The 17343-nt window shown below is 39.9% G+C and overlaps 1 protein-coding gene across 1 annotated transcript; it reads left to right on the top strand.

Moving 5' to 3' along the window:
• The first annotated feature begins 14339 nt into the window (after positions 1-14339).
• LOC146687474 (chemokine XC receptor 1-like) lies at positions 14340-15443 on the top strand. The gene has a single exon (XM_085439202.1). It carries the CDS (start codon positions 14345-14347, stop codon positions 15347-15349), a length of 1005 nt encoding a protein of 334 aa, XP_085295328.1. The 5' UTR covers positions 14340-14344; the 3' UTR covers positions 15350-15443.
• The last annotated feature ends 1900 nt before the right edge of the window (positions 15444-17343 follow it).

The following is a 17343-nucleotide window of genomic DNA, read 5'->3' on the forward strand; positions in this document are numbered from 1 at the left end:
GAGAAAAGGACAAAGCAACCCACTCGTGGGACTAGTATGAGTTATGCATTTATTTGAGTATGCTGATTCATTACCGCTTATTTCACTAATAATATGCCACATATTAGAACAAACAAAATGCCTAAATTTCTGTGATATTACAGGTTGAACATTTAGATAAAATCAGAATGTAATGACATACAAATCTCATAAGTCCATATCTTTTCAGAAACCTAAAGAAGATATAAAATATATTGAATGTTTGATTTTCCACATCCGTGGAAGTGATTTGAACTTGTGGAAATGTGGAATTGATTTGAATACCTGAAAACAATGATTTTGATGTGTGAGACAATACTTTTTTCAATATTTTGCAACGGTCTATGAACACAGTTCATCGCACCATCCATAAATGCAGGTTATCATGTTTTAGTTTTAGAGTAACATGCTCACAATGACTATGTTAAAATGTGTATTGCATCTATTACAGCACACAATGAGTCCTACTGAACTGGCCTGCATGCTTGCAGTCCAAACTTGGGACTGTCCAAAGTGGAAACATTGAATGAAATGAAAAATACAACACAGAAGACCCAGGACTGTTGAACAAGTAGCAGGAGGAGGAGTCAGCGGCCTGGTCAGGGTCTGGGATGCTGGGCCTCCCTGCTGCTGTAGGACCAGGGGCGGTCTGCTTGTCTTCACCACAGGGCCAAGGGCAACATCTCCTGGGTCTGGGGGTGGATTGCCCCTCTGGGGGTGATGGTACCTGGACCTGGGGGTATAGAGTATGTTTGGGGAGTGTGAGTGTGTCTACAGTGTTCATTTCTGTTTGTCTCCACATTGGGCGAATGCTGACTATTTGTATATGTGTGCATGAGGGTGGGAATGCATGTTTGTGTCTGCGTGCACATAGGTGTATACACGGTGCTCACAGACTTACGTGCTGCTCAGTAACATTCAATATTGATTATTTACTGTTACTTATACTTATCTAGGTTGTTGCTGTGGTCTCCCTACTCTGTTGTTCTGTTTTTGCTTGTTTTCCTTCCCCCCGTTCCAGTAGATGATTCAGCAGATTTTTAGTGTCTTTTCTCACCGTCCCTCTCACCTCTGTTTTTCTTTCCTTCTTGTTTTCTTGAACTTCTCTTGTCTATGTCTTTCCCTTTCCTATCCCCCAGTCATGTCTGTTCCATTTGTAGTAACTCTAAAGTTTAAATAAATAAATAAATAACAATAATAAAGATAAATCAAGTGGACCAGTATGACAAAGCCATAACAATCCACTTGGAAAAATAAATCCATTGGGCTTTTTTGTTGGTCTTCAGAAAATAATTCTGATTGCTACAGTGCCGAACAGGACAGGCAACAAGAAAGCCTACAGTTGATTTTTGGCCTGTCTTGACTATCTTCCTATAATCAGCTAAGTCTTATCTTGTTCCCTCCCTGGATCTATAGTGGTTGTGAGGGTAGTCAACTAAAAAAATTGCACTCTTTACATTCTCCAGTTTTCAACCTTCATTTCTCAACACATGGTAGTTGGGAGTTATTTTAGTTCAACATTAAATTAATTTTGAAAGGAACATGAAGGAAATTGCCTTCCCGGGTTTCCTCCGTGGCGTGAGCGATAAGCAGAGTTCTGTCCTTTCCTTCTAAGATTCCTAATTATTTAAAGTAACACTCAGGTATGCCGTTCAGCTGGGTTAGTTACAGCGCCGGGAGCAGCTTGGGAGAACAAGGAAACACAGACTGCTTCAGGTTGCCTTCCCAAATCAACTCAAAGGTTTATTTGATACACAGCAGTTTATATAGATGAAAAAAAAGGTTCGTGTGTCAGCTTTCCCAGTTCAAACCGGTACAGACCAAATAAGGAAACGTCTTCCTGCCTTCTGAGCAAAGTATCCCTTGTGTAGTTTATCAGTTCAGCTACAATTTATGATCATCCCAGCAAAATACACTCCTAGACATAAAATACAGAGTTCTTTCATCAGTGAATTCTGAAACAAACCACCTAGCCTTTAACGAGCCTTTTCCAGGAGATAAAGAAAAAGGGAGGATGGGAGTAAGGAAGTGGTCTCATCTCTGTGGTGTTTTCGACCTTGAGGTACCAGCTTGTGAGTCCTACACATTAATTCTTGGGTCACATAGAAAGAGAAAAACAACTAGTAGTTGGGCCTTATTGAGTAACAGTTTTCCTGTATAAAACAATATCCTGTAAATGCTACTATGGTATCAAAATACCTAACAGTTCCCCTCTTTTATTATTTTTAAAAATAATAACTCAAATAGAAAGGAAAAATCACAAATGTAATAACATAATATAAAAAGCAAATCATAAAATGTAATAGTTCACAACCTAATGTTCAATATACACATCAGGAACATCATTGGTAACATCTGACACATAATCTGGGTCAATTTGTGCCAATTGCAAATACATTGAAGTAGCTGTACTAGTAGCTATACGGGTTATCATTGAACGTACACAGGGTACCACACAACAGACAATAATCATCAAAAACATGCTGCAACGGTTACAAAGGCTACAATTAGTTCCTTCCATCTTCCAAACGTGTCCTGTAGCCACTTATGTAGCCACTGACCGTGACCTGTATTGGCAATTAGTTCTATCTGCAATGCTTCAAGTTTATTCATAGCTTGTGTGAATGAACCGTTAGGAGCGGTATTATTGGGAATGAAAGTACAGCATACATCAACGGTTACTAAACCACAGGTACCGGTCCAATTAACAGGTAAAGCTAATCTAAGGGTATTATTGCACAACCAATAAGCATGTGGGATTGGTCTGGTCAGGCGCGTGACCATGTGTGATTTAACTAACTCCCCCCAGTCAGTGTCATTTAAGACACCCTCTGGGGGAACAATGATCGAGTCTCTGCTCGAACTTGAACTGTGTGTGTGTTCCTCCAGATATGATACAACTTCAGCCATAGAGACAGCTAGCCATGTCTCATTACAGCGTGCACCTGGGGAGTCAGAGAAGAATGTATAGTTATCCTTTGTATAATCTATGTGTGTGTCTGGGCCAGTTAACTTTAGTCTGCGCAGACATATCATACTAGTATTAAAATGGAGAGGGATCTGTCCTAAGGGCAGTGAGGGCTTTAACCTATTCTTAGGGCGTTTCATTGGGGCGCAGGTCCCTGCGGTGTCATTAGATAACTTCAATAATTCGCCTAATGGAGTCTCAGGGTTAGTTGGTGTGTGTGTGTGTCTAAGTAGGCAGTCGAGAGGGCTCAGAGTCAACTGTAAAGCGTCTTTAAAGAGAGCATTATTTCCGCTGATTTTCTCTAGTCCCTCAGTGAGGGGGAAACCGGATATGGGGTATCCTACTATTACCTGTTCTGGATTAGCCTTTGAACAGACATAACAGTTACTGTTTCCTAAATCACGAGCGGCTGTTCTGGCATTTTCATACCAGGCGTTAGCTCCTGTTCTAGAGGGCGCATAAGATGGTTTATTAGTGGCGTCTATGTTGCTATTTACTGATTTTAGGGAACGTGAGGAGTGCATTAAGTAGGTGTCTTGCAAAATGGAGCATGAGGTATAGTCAGCAAAATATGACCTGCAGAAATGTGAACATGGTTGCAGTTCACAATACAAAATAGCAAAGAGAAATCCTAAGGTTAATGCGATAGATATGATAAATAACCTAAATATATAAGAAAGTATATAAGAAAAACAGTTCTTCAGTCGTCTCCTGGCCTGGTCCCAGGTTCGAGAGACATTGAATAAGCGTCGTATGATGACAATGGGCATTTCATTTTCTCCATTATCAGGATGGAATGAGTCTGGCTTTATCAGGTTAGACATCATGTGGTACTTTTGGCTTTCTGTTCCTGCTGGATGTTTGAGTACCTTGTTGTGGCTCTTTCAGACGTTGTGTGTTAATCAGTGATTGCGTGTGTGCACTGGATCCGGGCGCTGGCTCGCCTGAGATGTCATCTACCCGTGTGTGTTTATTTGCTCTAGTTCCGGGCGCTGGCTCGCCGGAGATGTCGTCTGCTTGATCCGACGCCTGAGATGGTCCGATTGGGCTGGTCTTAACCCTGCTGGCATGAATCCACTGAGGTTGTCCGTCTGTGAGGATGCTGGTTCTTCGTCACTGCCAGTAAAGCCTGGGGGGCTGGAAAACGCGGCCTCCCAGAGTGTCCTTGGTTTTAGTGGCTTCTCCAACATGCGTCTCCTTGTCTCCACTGGTGGAACTGTGGAGGGGAAAAGCTGAGAGAGACAAACTTTCTGATAGTTATTATTCAGTTTTTCTACCAGGTTGTGAACATCAGTGGACAATGCAATATACATCACCTTCTACTAGCGGTGCCCCTCTGGAAGCTGACCATGGTGTTGGAAATAATCTTATTTCAAATGGAGATAATTTGGTTACTGCAGATTGAGTCCTTCTAATCTCACACAGGACTTAAGTAAGTAATTTGACCCAGGTCATTAAAGTTTTAGCACACTTTTGAATTACTTCTAATGTGAATGAAGATCCTCTATCACTGTTAATCTGGTGAGGTATTCCGAATCTGGGTATTATTTCATTGCTCAACTTTTGACAGACTACTTCTGCAGTTTCTTTTGAGGTTGGATAAGCTTCTACTCATTTACTAAATTGATCCACTATTACCAGTAAGTACTTGATGCTTCCTTGTGCTGGCATATGTGTAAAATCAATTTGTAATGTATGAAATGGAAAATCTGGTTGTGGTAAATGCTGATGTTTCGCTTTTGATTTTCCTACATTAGTTCGTGCACATGTTAGACAGGTTGCTAATATGCGTTTTACTGCGTGTGATGTTTTCTCAATTACAAATCTTGATTTTATTGCCCCTATTACCCCTCTTTGTCCGACATGACTCACACAGTGAAAATGTCGGGCAAGGACTGGCATCAGGGAATATGGGAGGGCAATCAAACCCTTAAGATTTTGTATAAGCCATCTCTGTCATCTAAGGTACAGTCATTATTCTCCCAATAGGTGTAATCACATGCAGAGGCTTGCTCTTGTATGAATTTTAAATCAACATTTGTGTCTAAATAGTCTGGGAGTGTAACAAGTGGCAGCTGTAGGGGCACAGATAATACTTCCTGCGGAGGTGGGAGCTGTGATGCAGCTGCAGCCTTGGCTGTCACGTCTGCTAAGGCATTACCTGTTGCTTCGTCTGTGTCAGCTGTACTGTGTCCTTTCGTTTTTACAACTGCAACGGCCGATGGCAGCTGTATAGCCTGAAAAAGTCTTTGAACAAAATCACAATTTAGCAATTTATTTTCCATCAGCAGATCTAAATCCTCTCTGTCTCCACAATGTGCCAAAGTCATGCACAACGCCAAATGCATAGCGGCTGTCTGCGTAAATTGTCACATGCTTATCCAAATGTAGCTCACAGGCGCGTATTAAAGCCATGAGCTCTGCTTTTTGTGCTGAGTGAAATGGTAATGAGTGAGCCTCTAGTATGATGTCAGGCAATGTCACCACTGAATAGCCACAAAGAAATGAGTTGTCACTCGGCCTTGAACAGGACCCGTCCACATAAACCGTGGCTGAGTCTGAGATAGGTGTTTGCTCTAAATCTGGACGTGGTGCTGTGGATTCCTGTATACGTGTCATGCAGTCATGATCGTCAAGCCTGTCTGAGCCATCCTGTCGGTCAGAAGAACACAGTATAGGATCAATAAATGTGCTGGCGAATCAGGTGTGCTGCTCGCTTTTATAGTGAGATTTGCATATGTTGTTTAGTTATGTTTGCTACAATGGTCGTGACCTGGTGATTGGTGTGTAGAATAGTGTCATGTGAGAGTGTGAGCTTCTCGCAGTCCCTTATCATGATAGAGCAAGCTGCTACTGCCCTCAGGCAGGCCGGCATTCCTGAACAATTCAGGCAGCACCTTTGAGTGGCGGAGGTCAGCACTCCCCTTTAATGCATTGAAAGAGACAGTCATTTCTGTGGATCACAGTATTCGAGGAGGCTTGTCTTTTTTGCAGCATTCACGCAGAATGTGGTCATGAAAAGAACAGTCTGGTATCCACTGTCTGCAATAGTTCACCATGCCTAAGAAGGACGACATTTCCTTCTGTGTAGTGGGACGAGGGACGGAGGTCACAGCTTTGACCCTGTCTGCAGTCATGGAACGTTTTCCGTGAGACAGTGTGAATCCCAAATATTGAACAGAAGTCTGACAGTACTGCATTTTCTTTGCAGATGCTTTGTGGCCAGTCTTTTGGAGGTGCTGGAGAAGCATGTGTGTAGCAGTTTGACATAGTTTTTCACTTTCAGCACAGAGGAGGAGGTCATCCACATGTGGATCAGGGTGCAGCCCTGGAGGAGTGAAGCACCATTGAGAAAGCAGCAGAGCTGTCTATCATGCCTTGGGGCAAACGAGTCCAAGTGTACTGCTTATTTCTATGTGTGAATGCAACTAACGGCTGTGTGTCTTCATGAGAAAAAGGAGCGGAGCATAAATCCACCACGGTAAAATGTGTATGCAATGCATGTCAATATGCTGTGAACATCTGAAACGAGAGGTGGCAGAGGAATGTTGACTGCATTAATTTGCCTTAAGTCTTGTATGAAACGCCATACGCCAGGTTTGTTAGGCTTTGGCACAGGATTGACAGGAGTGTGGGCTTTATTACTCCTGTAGTCAATAAATCTCCTATCATGACATCTAGGACTGCGGCTTTTTCCGTGGAAATGGGATGCTGCTTGACATATACTGCTTGTTGTGTTTTAATAGGTGTACGTGATAAAGTGTACAGTCAATAAATCCTATATCATTCTCACTTTTAGACCACAATGTCATATTCTGGTATTCAGCTGGCAATGTAACTGCAGAAATAGTACAGTGGATAGGATAGGTTAGATCTATGTGACGACATGGTGTAGTTATGTCATAAACTATGTCTGAGTTATGTGACAAAATCACTGTTTGACCTTCACTTGTGTGAGCAGTTATCATGTTGTTGAACAGTGTGAGAGAAACAAAAGTGTGGCTCCCAGTCATGGGATTACCTGTTAGTGGCGTCTGTACACGTTTTTTTTTTTTTTTTTTTTTTGGCACAGTGTGTGACATAGAGTACCGGACAAAAAGGATGTTGAGTTCATTCTCTGCTGAGGGTCCAGCTGACACAGAGGATGTTCCTTCTCCATCATGTCGGTACATAGGGCAGAGAAAACATAAGCTGTTATCAGTGTCAGCAAACATTTCACCCTTTATGTTAAATGAAATACACAAATTCATTTTTGCTCTGGGTGTCTGCGGCTGCTGGAAAACTGAGCTAAATTTGCACCTCTAGCTTGTCCAACAGTGCATAAAGCGTTTTATGAATACTAGGATAGATTCATCAGGCTTCTGTTTACACATAGTTACTGCATTTAAGTCACTTTTGTCTCTGGACATTGTTAGCAGGAATTTCTTTAGATTCTTAAAGAAATCGGCGACTTTGTCATTATTTACCCTCCTTTTGTCCATAGCGGTAACATTTGATGCATCACGTCGCGGCATTCTATCATATATTTTCTACAGGACTTTTTAAGCAGACTACTTTTCTTATCACAAATGATATTCAACATTTCTACTGACCTGTTTTCTGGCGATAATCGTTCGGGATAAGGCTCCGAAAAGAAATTAGAATGCATTGAACTTCTTAAGTTGTAAACAAAGTCAGTCACATAAGCACTCCCGCATGTTCTGGATACGTGATCATGGACGTCTTCACCGATTCGCGGACGTAGGTTACACGTAACCGGAAATGGGAGTTATACTGAGCCGTTATTTGAGACTTTATTTTGTATTTTATTAATTTTTGGTTTTACAGGTACTTTAGATTTTTTATCGGACCTGTCTGTGGTCTTTGAATAATTCTGACCCATGTTCAGTGATTTCCAGAGGGGTTTACACGCTAGGAGGATTTATGTTAGTATTTTCGCTGCGGCACAGCTGAGGTCACTTTAAATTTATTGCTAGCAATTTTTTGTTTGTGTGAGCAACTCTCACTTAGCGAGCAACTTCTCGCTTAACGAGCAACTTCTCGTAAAACAACAGGCAACTTCCTGTGTCTTTCTGCTTTTAATTTACTGCTTTTAACCCTTGTATGGTAATCGGGTCTGTGAGACCCGTTTTCAGTTTTCTTTCGTTTTTTTTTTTTAACAAAATTAAATTTAATTATTTACTAGCTTTCTGTGAGTGAGCAACTTCTCACTTTTTAACGTACGTTTCAAGATAACAGGCAACTCCCTGTGTCACTCTTTGATGAGCAACTTCTCACTTAACGAGAAGTATTTAAGACAACAGGCAACTTTCTGTGTCACTTTTTCTGAGTGAGCAACTTCTCACTTTTTAACGTACGTTTAATTAAACAATTAATTATTATTATTATTATTATTTTTTAAACAAAATTAAAATATTCAAGACAACAGGCAACTTCCTGTGTCCACCAACACCACACAAGGGTTAATTTACTTTATTCGGGGACTGAGGAAGTCAGTCAGTGTATCTCTCTGGATCACTAAGTGAAACTTCGTCAGCATATCCCGTTTTTTTATGGATCGATCACTGAGAGAGGTATAATAGGTCTTTATATAAATATGAAAGACGCATATTTACCTTCTGTCAGCGGATCCCACTTCTGACACCAAAATTGAAGGAAATTGCCTTCCCGGGTTTCCTCCGTGGCGTGAGCGATAAGCAGAGTTCTGTCCTTTCCTTCTAAGATTCCTAATTATTTAAAGTAACACTCAGGTATGCCGTTCAGCTGGGTTAGTTACAGCGCCGGGAGCAGCTTGGGAGAACAAGGAAACACAGACTGCTTCAGGTTGCCTTCCCAAATCAACTCAAAGGTTTATTTGATACACAGCAGTTTATATAGATGAAAAAAAAGGTTCGTGTGTCAGCTTTCCCAGTTCAAACCGGTACAGACCAAATAAGGAAACGTCTTCCTGCCTTCTGAGCAAAGTATCCCTTGTGTAGTTTATCAGTTCAGCTACAATTTATGATCATCCCAGCAAAATACACTCCTAGACATAAAATACAGAGTTCTTTCATCAGTGAATTCTGAAACAAACCACCTAGCCTTTAACGAGCCTTTTCCAGGAGATAAAGAAAAAGGGAGGATGGGAGTAAGGAAGTGGTCTCATCTCTGTGGTGTTTTCGACCTTGAGGTACCAGCTTGTGAGTCCTACACATTAATTCTTGGGTCACATAGAAAGAGAAAAACAACTAGTAGTTGGGCCTTATTGAGTAACAGTTTTCCTGTATAAAACAATATCCTGTAAATGCTACTATGGTATCAAAATACCTAACAGAACATTAAGCTTAACAGTTCATTATTTTCTTCATTTCTTTTATATATTCATAAATGTCATGGGAAAAACACTTAAATATGCAAAAAAAAAAAAAAGAGAGAGAAAATTCTTACTAAACTGCATAGCAACTGAAAAGAAAACTTCTTTATTTAGAACAGACAAAAAGAACTGACTTTCATAGAACACAGCGTAACATTTCAAAAGCACACAGATTAAATTTAGAGTGTAATAGTCTCACCCGATGACATTGTAAAACATGGAAATGCATGTCTGACGGTGTTCCAGTAGAGGCAGCATTACTGTGGTATTTAAATTCATCACCGAGAAATGTGCTGGCTTCCTCAAAATGCATTGCTTACCTCACGCCACATAGCCACTAATTCAACATACAGTAAAGCTACAATGTTTGTTGTTTGTGTTCATAATGGTTTCATTTTAGGAAAAACAGGCCATTGCTATTATTTTTTGTCATCAAGGTTGGTTCTGTTTAAATAAAGAAAATGACCCTGCATGATAAGTTCAGAGACAGGGTATCAGATGAAACAGTCCTGGTAGGCATAATGTCTAGGGAGAATTTAGCTTCACTTCATATCGACATTGTGGCACTGAATGTTTTCTCTGTCTAAACTTCTAGAGGTTGGTAATGTAGGAATATTGTAATATTTTACTTATTTACATGGTTTTCTTTGCTAAACTGTGCTAGACCAGAAATGGAAAAAAATCTGCTACTCTTTTTTTAAATGAGGAAAAACAACACCGCAACAACTCAGCTCAGCACTGAACTTTGAGTAAAGGGTATGAACACCCCCCTAAAATGTGGTAACCTGTGCTGGATACATAACCTAGTTGGGAATAGTTTATTTTATAAGTTTCTAAGTATTGATTTAAAAATGGCTGTAGGTGCCACGTGATTACAGATTTTTTTGTTGTTGTTGTATATAGCTTCTCTAACTTAGGAATAAAGCATACCTATACTCTCTGAATGAAGCCCAGCTGTAACATTAAATATTATATACTGATACTGATTTAATGAAGCAGAAAATGTGTAAATGTTCTTATGTTTCTAATCTGCTGCTATATAATATTAATGTATTGCCCACAAACGAAAGTGATTTTGATGTTTCCTTTATAGATTTAAACTTTAATGCTTAAATGTATTCAGAGTTTCAGAGCACAGATTGTCTGACAAATAGAAAGCAGCACAGATAGCACAAATAGTGTTGAAAGTATTAGCTTGAATTGTTTATTTTAGTCTTATTTGCAGCCAAGTTGCATTTTGCTGTCATATTTTTTTTTAATGATGATGTCTCCAGTTTGGAATAGGTAGCGCTCATGAGGATAATTTTGTGCAGGAGAAGAGTCACATGATCCACAAAGTGCCCCTTTTTGTGAGTGAGTGTAACCGGTGTGTTTCTGGGTTGTGTGTGATCCTGACGATAAAAGGTAAAAGAAAGAAAGACCTCCAAATAAATAGCTTTCCCACTCCAGCTCCTCTCCCACAGGGGAATTGTAGAAAAGGGCTGGCATTTATTTTTACATTAAACATAAAGTATGAATTTACACGAAACATATTTGACATAAGATTAAAAAAACAACAACACGAAATCCGACATACCTGACAATAAAAGGTAAAAGAAAGAAAGACCTCCAAATAAATAGCTTGCCCACTCCAGCTCCTATAACCAAATACAAACAGCGGGGAAGAGGGTTAGCTCAACCCACCACAACTTCCAAGCTAGCAAGAATTATCTATTCATGCTAGCATTCACGTTTCCTAGAACACATGTGTGGCACACACATACTACACATTTATAGCATCTAACAAAAAACAGGCATAATGATGACAATAATTGAACTAAAATTGCAATCAGAAACATCTGGGTGGCTAAATTATAGCCACCCAGATGGCTAAATTATATGTGTGTTTTACAGTTTTGGAAAGAAATGACACCCACCTCTCCCACAGGGGAATTATAGAAAAGGGGAGAGGCAAAAGGGGTACATTTAGGGTTGCCAACCGTCCCTTAAAATACGGAATCGTCCCGTATTTAGAAACAAAAGTACACGTCCCGTATTGAGCTAATAAGGGACGCACTTTGTCCCGTAATACAGTGAGAATCAAAAGTAGTCTATAAATGTTAATGGAATTAACGCTTTGTTTGAAAACATAATTCCCAGCCCCTCTCCTGCTTTGTGACCAATGAGCTGACAGCACACTTATGACAATTCGAGTATAACAATTCAGATTACTGCTCATCTCATTGGTCGAGGAAAGGTCGCTTACAGAGAAAATACCGGAAGACAACAGATGACCACAACAAGAAGCATGGCCAACAGGGAAACAAACGCCGACACTGCGGTGCAAGTCTCGGATGACAGTACACCTAAAGCTGGGCAGACACTGTGCGATTTTTTCAGTCACGTTATTCAGCTCCTGCTCAAACTGCACGATTGACTCACAGGGGTTAGAAGTTGGTAGGTCACGTGCAGGGTCTCACACTATTCCGCCCGATGCTCTGATGCGACCTGAGTGCTCACACTGTGTCTCCATAACATGAAGGTTATAACAGAAAATCTGTCGCTCGCTCGCTCTCTCTGTCTTTCACTCACACAGACACACCACCACCATCAACTTTGCTAAATTGCTAATGAAAAACACTGATCAGGCAGCTGTGATTGAGCAGCAGTGTAAATCCAACTATTTTCACGGTTGTTGTGGTCGTGATAATTTTGTGATGCCACATCGAAAAGGCTCGGATGAGCTTTCCAAAGTTCTACAAGTTGTGCCTCCATCACTTGTGTCCAGATCACACGCTGCACAGCCGTGCTGCGCCGTCTTTTTCACCGACGTTTACGTGTTTGCGCGCGAGCAGTGTGAGCGCCTGTGGTGACACCCTCACGAGCGATTGATAATCGGGAGCTGGTCGTGAGGTGTTAATCGCTTCTCGTCACCCCACGTATACTACACGATGCACGATGAAGGCCAAAATCGGTCCGATCACTCAAAAATCGGCTCAAAATGGGCCTAAAACCGCACAGTGTGAGCCCAGCACTAGAGCAGCAATGTTTGTTCCCCTCAGAGAAAGGGAAGAATGGGAAAAGGAAAACACCTGGCTGGAAAAAGTTAATATGGGCATGTGCAGTGAATATCAGCGCTATGTGGCCAGAAGTGTGATAATATAACTTATTTTGTGTAATAAACAACTGCAAGGATAGATGATTACAACAAATTGATGACTAATACATAAAAGTAATACATAGATGAATAATGATGATGAGTTAAGATGCGTAATCATGGGAACAAGCGGGTTTACAAACAGGAGCAGCTGATTAGCATTAGAAAAGCTGAAATAATACCTCAACTGAAGCCAATTGTACTAAATGCACTAAATGTGCACTGTTACAAGAATATTTTTCTTTCTATTGTTTTCTATTATTTTAAGTTAAGCAGGACAGAGTTCTTTTAAAGAAAGATTTACTTATATTCTCAAAAGTTAAGCATGACAGGCTTCTGTTTAAGAAAGAGACCTGTTTTACTGTGTTAATGTTGTCATTTTGAGCTAAAAATAAATGGCTAAATGATCATTTGTTTCACATGTGTTCATATCACAAAGAATAGAATATGCATCTACTTAAATCAACTTCAAGTCAAATGGTTAAAAAAATAATTTCACACACAAAAAAAGAGCTAGAAAATTCACCACACTGGGAAGGGTGAAGACAACTGGGTCGCCCGGCCCTGGCCACGAGGCGTCCCTTATTTATTTTTCAGGGAGTTGGCAACCCTAGGTACACTGTATTTATAGGGTTGCACCAAAGAAGAAGAACAATGAGGAGGGGCCCTAACTGATAATGAACATAACTACAGGCTTGGAGGTCCTAACAGTCAGGTATTAATAACACGTTTTGTGCAATTATAACAAGATGTGATTTATGACCCTGTTACATTTGCACAGAATCACAAGTAGAAAGTCTAACAGAAAAGGCTGATATGCATCCATACCTGTTATCTCTGACGGGTATCTGTTCATCTCTCTTTTAGGTTTTGTTAAGGCAGCTAACTAAAAGAAAGGCTGGCTTTGTTGAACTTTCTTCGTGTTGCCCCTCAAGTGTTTTTTTGACTTTGTTATTCTTAAGCGCCATTAAGCTACAATAAAGGTCAACATTTGCTTATCTCAAGTTTGACTGTGCAGACTTCCTTTGGATTCAAATGCATTTGTTTTTGCTTACTCAATAACCCCCAATGACTTGCTTTATGTGTTATTCGTAGGTCTAATAGATTAACATCAGAACAAGGTGTCATACAATTGTGCTTAAACACATTTCATTTGAAATGGTCCATTTTGAGAGTCAGGTCAACACTGTCTGACTTTCATTCCTTTTACTTAAATTTACATTATATTTTTCTTGACTAATGTTGAAGGCATAACACATAAATAAGATATCCTGATATCCTGGAGAAATATTTAAAGATCTTAAAATATGAAATGTTTGTGCACTGAAGTTTAATACTGGCTACGGATGGTTTGCCTTACAAATAGTACAACACAACAACATTAAAAAAAATGAAACAAAAAGCAAAATACAAACTGGAGCTTTCAAAATGATAACCTTTAAAGTTTCAACACAGCTCTTGTCAGATTTTATAGGTTATATTATTTTCTGATGTCTGGTACGACTGATGCAGGATGCTTGTAGACAGTTATTTGTCAGTAAAAAGTATGACAAACAATGTTTAAAAAAAAAAGTGTGCTTTCCTTTAAGGCAGTGCTCTGACTAACTTAAAAAGAGGAACTATAAGTTTACTTAAGAACATCAAAACCTTTCCAGCACAGGAAATTGATGGCTGATGCTTGGGGTAAGTTGATCAGTATTTGCTGTGCCTCTTCTCCTAATTTGGTGCTTTATTACTCTCTGTGTTTTACAGATCATACAAAAACTAAAATATAAAAAAAGAAATTCCCATAAAGAAAATTGCTTAGTTAATGTGTTTAATTACATTTTAAAAATCTAGTTTTGTGTTTGTGTTTTATAGAAACTTGACAATGGAAAGCAACTACACAACTGAAGAAGAACATTATCTATGTGAGGTTAACTTTCCAACCTTTACTGGCACTTTGTTCATATTGATCTTCATCATCAGTGTCATAGGCAACGGTCTCCTCTTATGTGTCCTTTTCATCTACGAGAACCTGAAAAGTATCACAAATATTTTCATCCTGAACCTGGTCTGCTCTGATTTGATCTTCACCATCACACTTCCATTCTGGGCTGTTGATTATCTACACCACTGGGTCTTTGGAGACCTTTCCTGCAAATTCATAACTGCTGCATTCTTTGTTGGTCTGTACAGCAGTGTCATTCTGCTGACTGCGATGACAGTGGATCGTTTCATTACTGTGGTGCTGCACAACCAGCTGAACAAACTAGATAGAAAGAAGTACGCAATTGGTGCTTGTGTAGCTGCCTGGGTCATCAGCATCTCTGCATCCCTGAGGGAAGCTGTGATCACAAAGGTGGGAAACTGGGAGAATTATACCTATTGTGAGACATCTGAAGACAACCTCGGGCAACACCTCCAAGTGTCGCTGCTATTCTTCCTCCCATTTGCCATTGTTATTTTCTGCTATTCTGCCATCCTCAAGAAGGTTTTGCAAGCTTTAAACAGAAAGAAGCACAGGACTGTAGCTGTGCTGTTGTGTATTGTTGCAGCATTTTTCATTTGCTGGGGGCCATACCATATTATGTTTTTAATCAATTCTCTCTATACACCCAAAGGTTGTAAAACACAGGAACGGTTGGCTATCACGTCTCGTATTTGTGAAATGCTTGCCTATTCTCATTGCTGCATGAACCCTCTGCTGTATATGATCTCACAGAAGTTGCGAAAGCATCTGTTGAATCTTTTGCACTGTGAAAATGTGTGCAGGAAGAACAGGGAGAGAGACACTGGCCGGAACACAACTATTAGCCAGAAAGTTGTTTTCACAGAACAAAGTACTGCTGTCAACGAGGACCTGCATGACTATCCATTAAACAATCTGTCTTAAATTTACATATTGATTTAATTTGTAAATGCTTTTACATAATATCTATTTTTCAGTTTTTCATTGAGCCAGCTAAGAAAACAACAACATATGTGCATTTCACTGCATTCCTTTGCATTCACACTGTTTTGTGTAAAAAAAATAAACTGTTGCTGAAGTTCAGTGAAGCCGTTTTCACTTCTCTCTTCTAACAAAATTCTGTATAATGCCATGGCAGGCCGAACTGACAAAAAATGCACTGACAGCACTACTTTATGGTGTCACTACTGTGAAGTGTAAGGGCCAGATTTGGCCAGTGGTAAATTTTGAAATGATGCACTCCCAGCAATGTGCCAATGTGAGAAGAGTGTTATACTAACAATGGACATTTTTTAAACACATATTTCTGTCACGGTCCGGGGCAGCGGCCGTGTGAAGAGTGGAAAGGAGGACTCAAATGCAGCACTTACTCAGATGTGAAGGCGATTTATTGACAATATCAAACATAAAGTGGAGATGGCAAAACAGAACTAAGGATGAACTAAACTGGGTGAAACTACACAAAGGAGTGGCAAACCTGAACATGAAGGGAGAACAGCAGGGAGAGCACGCAGGGGATTTCACAGGGTATGAACACAGACGACGCGACGAGGAGCAGAGGAAATCACACACTATAAATACACAAAGAGACACTGGGAAAGCACACACAGGTGGGGGAAACAGCTGGACCTGATTAACCTGACGAGACAGGGGAACACTAACACCAGGGACCAACAGAGGGAGCACAAACCCAGAACCCAGTGTCTAAAATCCCAAACACAAACCATCCCAAAACAGCCATGAATAATAATGAAAGTAATAACAATAAAGAACATAAACATAAAGTCACTGAGTCATGGTCGCAGGACCATGACAATTTCTTTCAATAATGATCAATGATAGTCTGAGTGACTAATAAAACAGTGTGTGCAGGTTTTACACGTGTTTCTCTTCAAAAATGCCATTACAATTTAGGAAAATCAACATGTTTTTGATATCAGGAAAACTGATCCTATTAATAACTGCTGTGGGTTGTGTGTGCATAAATCCACGTGGTCTGGATAAATCTGACGGTGAAAGAAGAGCACATGACTCATCCAGAGAAGGTCTGCATTATTACAACCTATTCCATCATCCTGAAACCTCTGCCGTCCTCCGATCAAACCACCACCGGTTTCACGTCTTAACAGCTGTTTTATACGTAAGCTGTGGGGCGTGACCAGGCTAGCCACAGTGTCTTAAAGAAGTATCCATGACCAAGGCAGAGGGGGCCATTTCCCTGTACATGTAACGGAGTGGAAAGATCATAGAGACACCGAGTTTCTCTTATATAAAACAGGTGCCTCTCCAGTACCCCTGTTGTTACTTTCATTTACACCAAAGCAGATGAAAGGGATTCACAATGGTTTATGCTAGCTGACCGGACAGACTGATATCAGTGCACTTTAATGACTTTGTGCTATACTGTTTTGTTTACTGACTTATTTTTCAATTCATTTTTAAGCTGTGAAGTAAAGATTTCCAGTAATAAAATATAAATACATTTATTTTGAGAAAACAGCATTTTAGTTATTTCTAAGCATCCTTTCAGGCTACAAAGTAACAACTAAAATAAAAACTGTTTTTGATGAAAATCTGAAATGTAATTTTTAAACATTTTTAGTTAAACAACAGCCATAAAAACATTTCCTCCTCTCCTACCATTTCCTTAAATGAGATAATAGAAATTCAAATTATACTGTTGTAAAACTTACAGGTTATCAAAACTGTTTTATCAGGCTATTAATTTAGTGAATACTTCTTATGCCAGAAATGAGTAAATGCGAAGTTTATTATTATAAATTCGATTCCAAGTCTCATACTTACAGGAAACACAGTGAATACAGCAGTGGTTTTGACCTGAATGCAATCCCGACCTTCTCCATTAGATGGCGGAGAAATTTTAGAAATGAAAAAGTAAATCACTTACAGAACTACGC

This window comes from Copadichromis virginalis, linkage group LG18 (genome assembly GCF_057382275.1).
Source record: "Copadichromis virginalis isolate Kocher_CV1m ecotype Utaka linkage group LG18, C_Virginalis_male_GT1.1, whole genome shotgun sequence".
Taxonomy (NCBI): domain Eukaryota; kingdom Metazoa; phylum Chordata; class Actinopteri; order Cichliformes; family Cichlidae; genus Copadichromis; species Copadichromis virginalis.

What these genes read in the sequence shown, in the direction of transcription:
- LOC146687474 (XM_085439202.1), top strand. Translation starts at nt 14,345, where the DNA reads ATGGAAAGCAACTACACAACTGAAGAAGAACATTATCTATGTGAGGTT.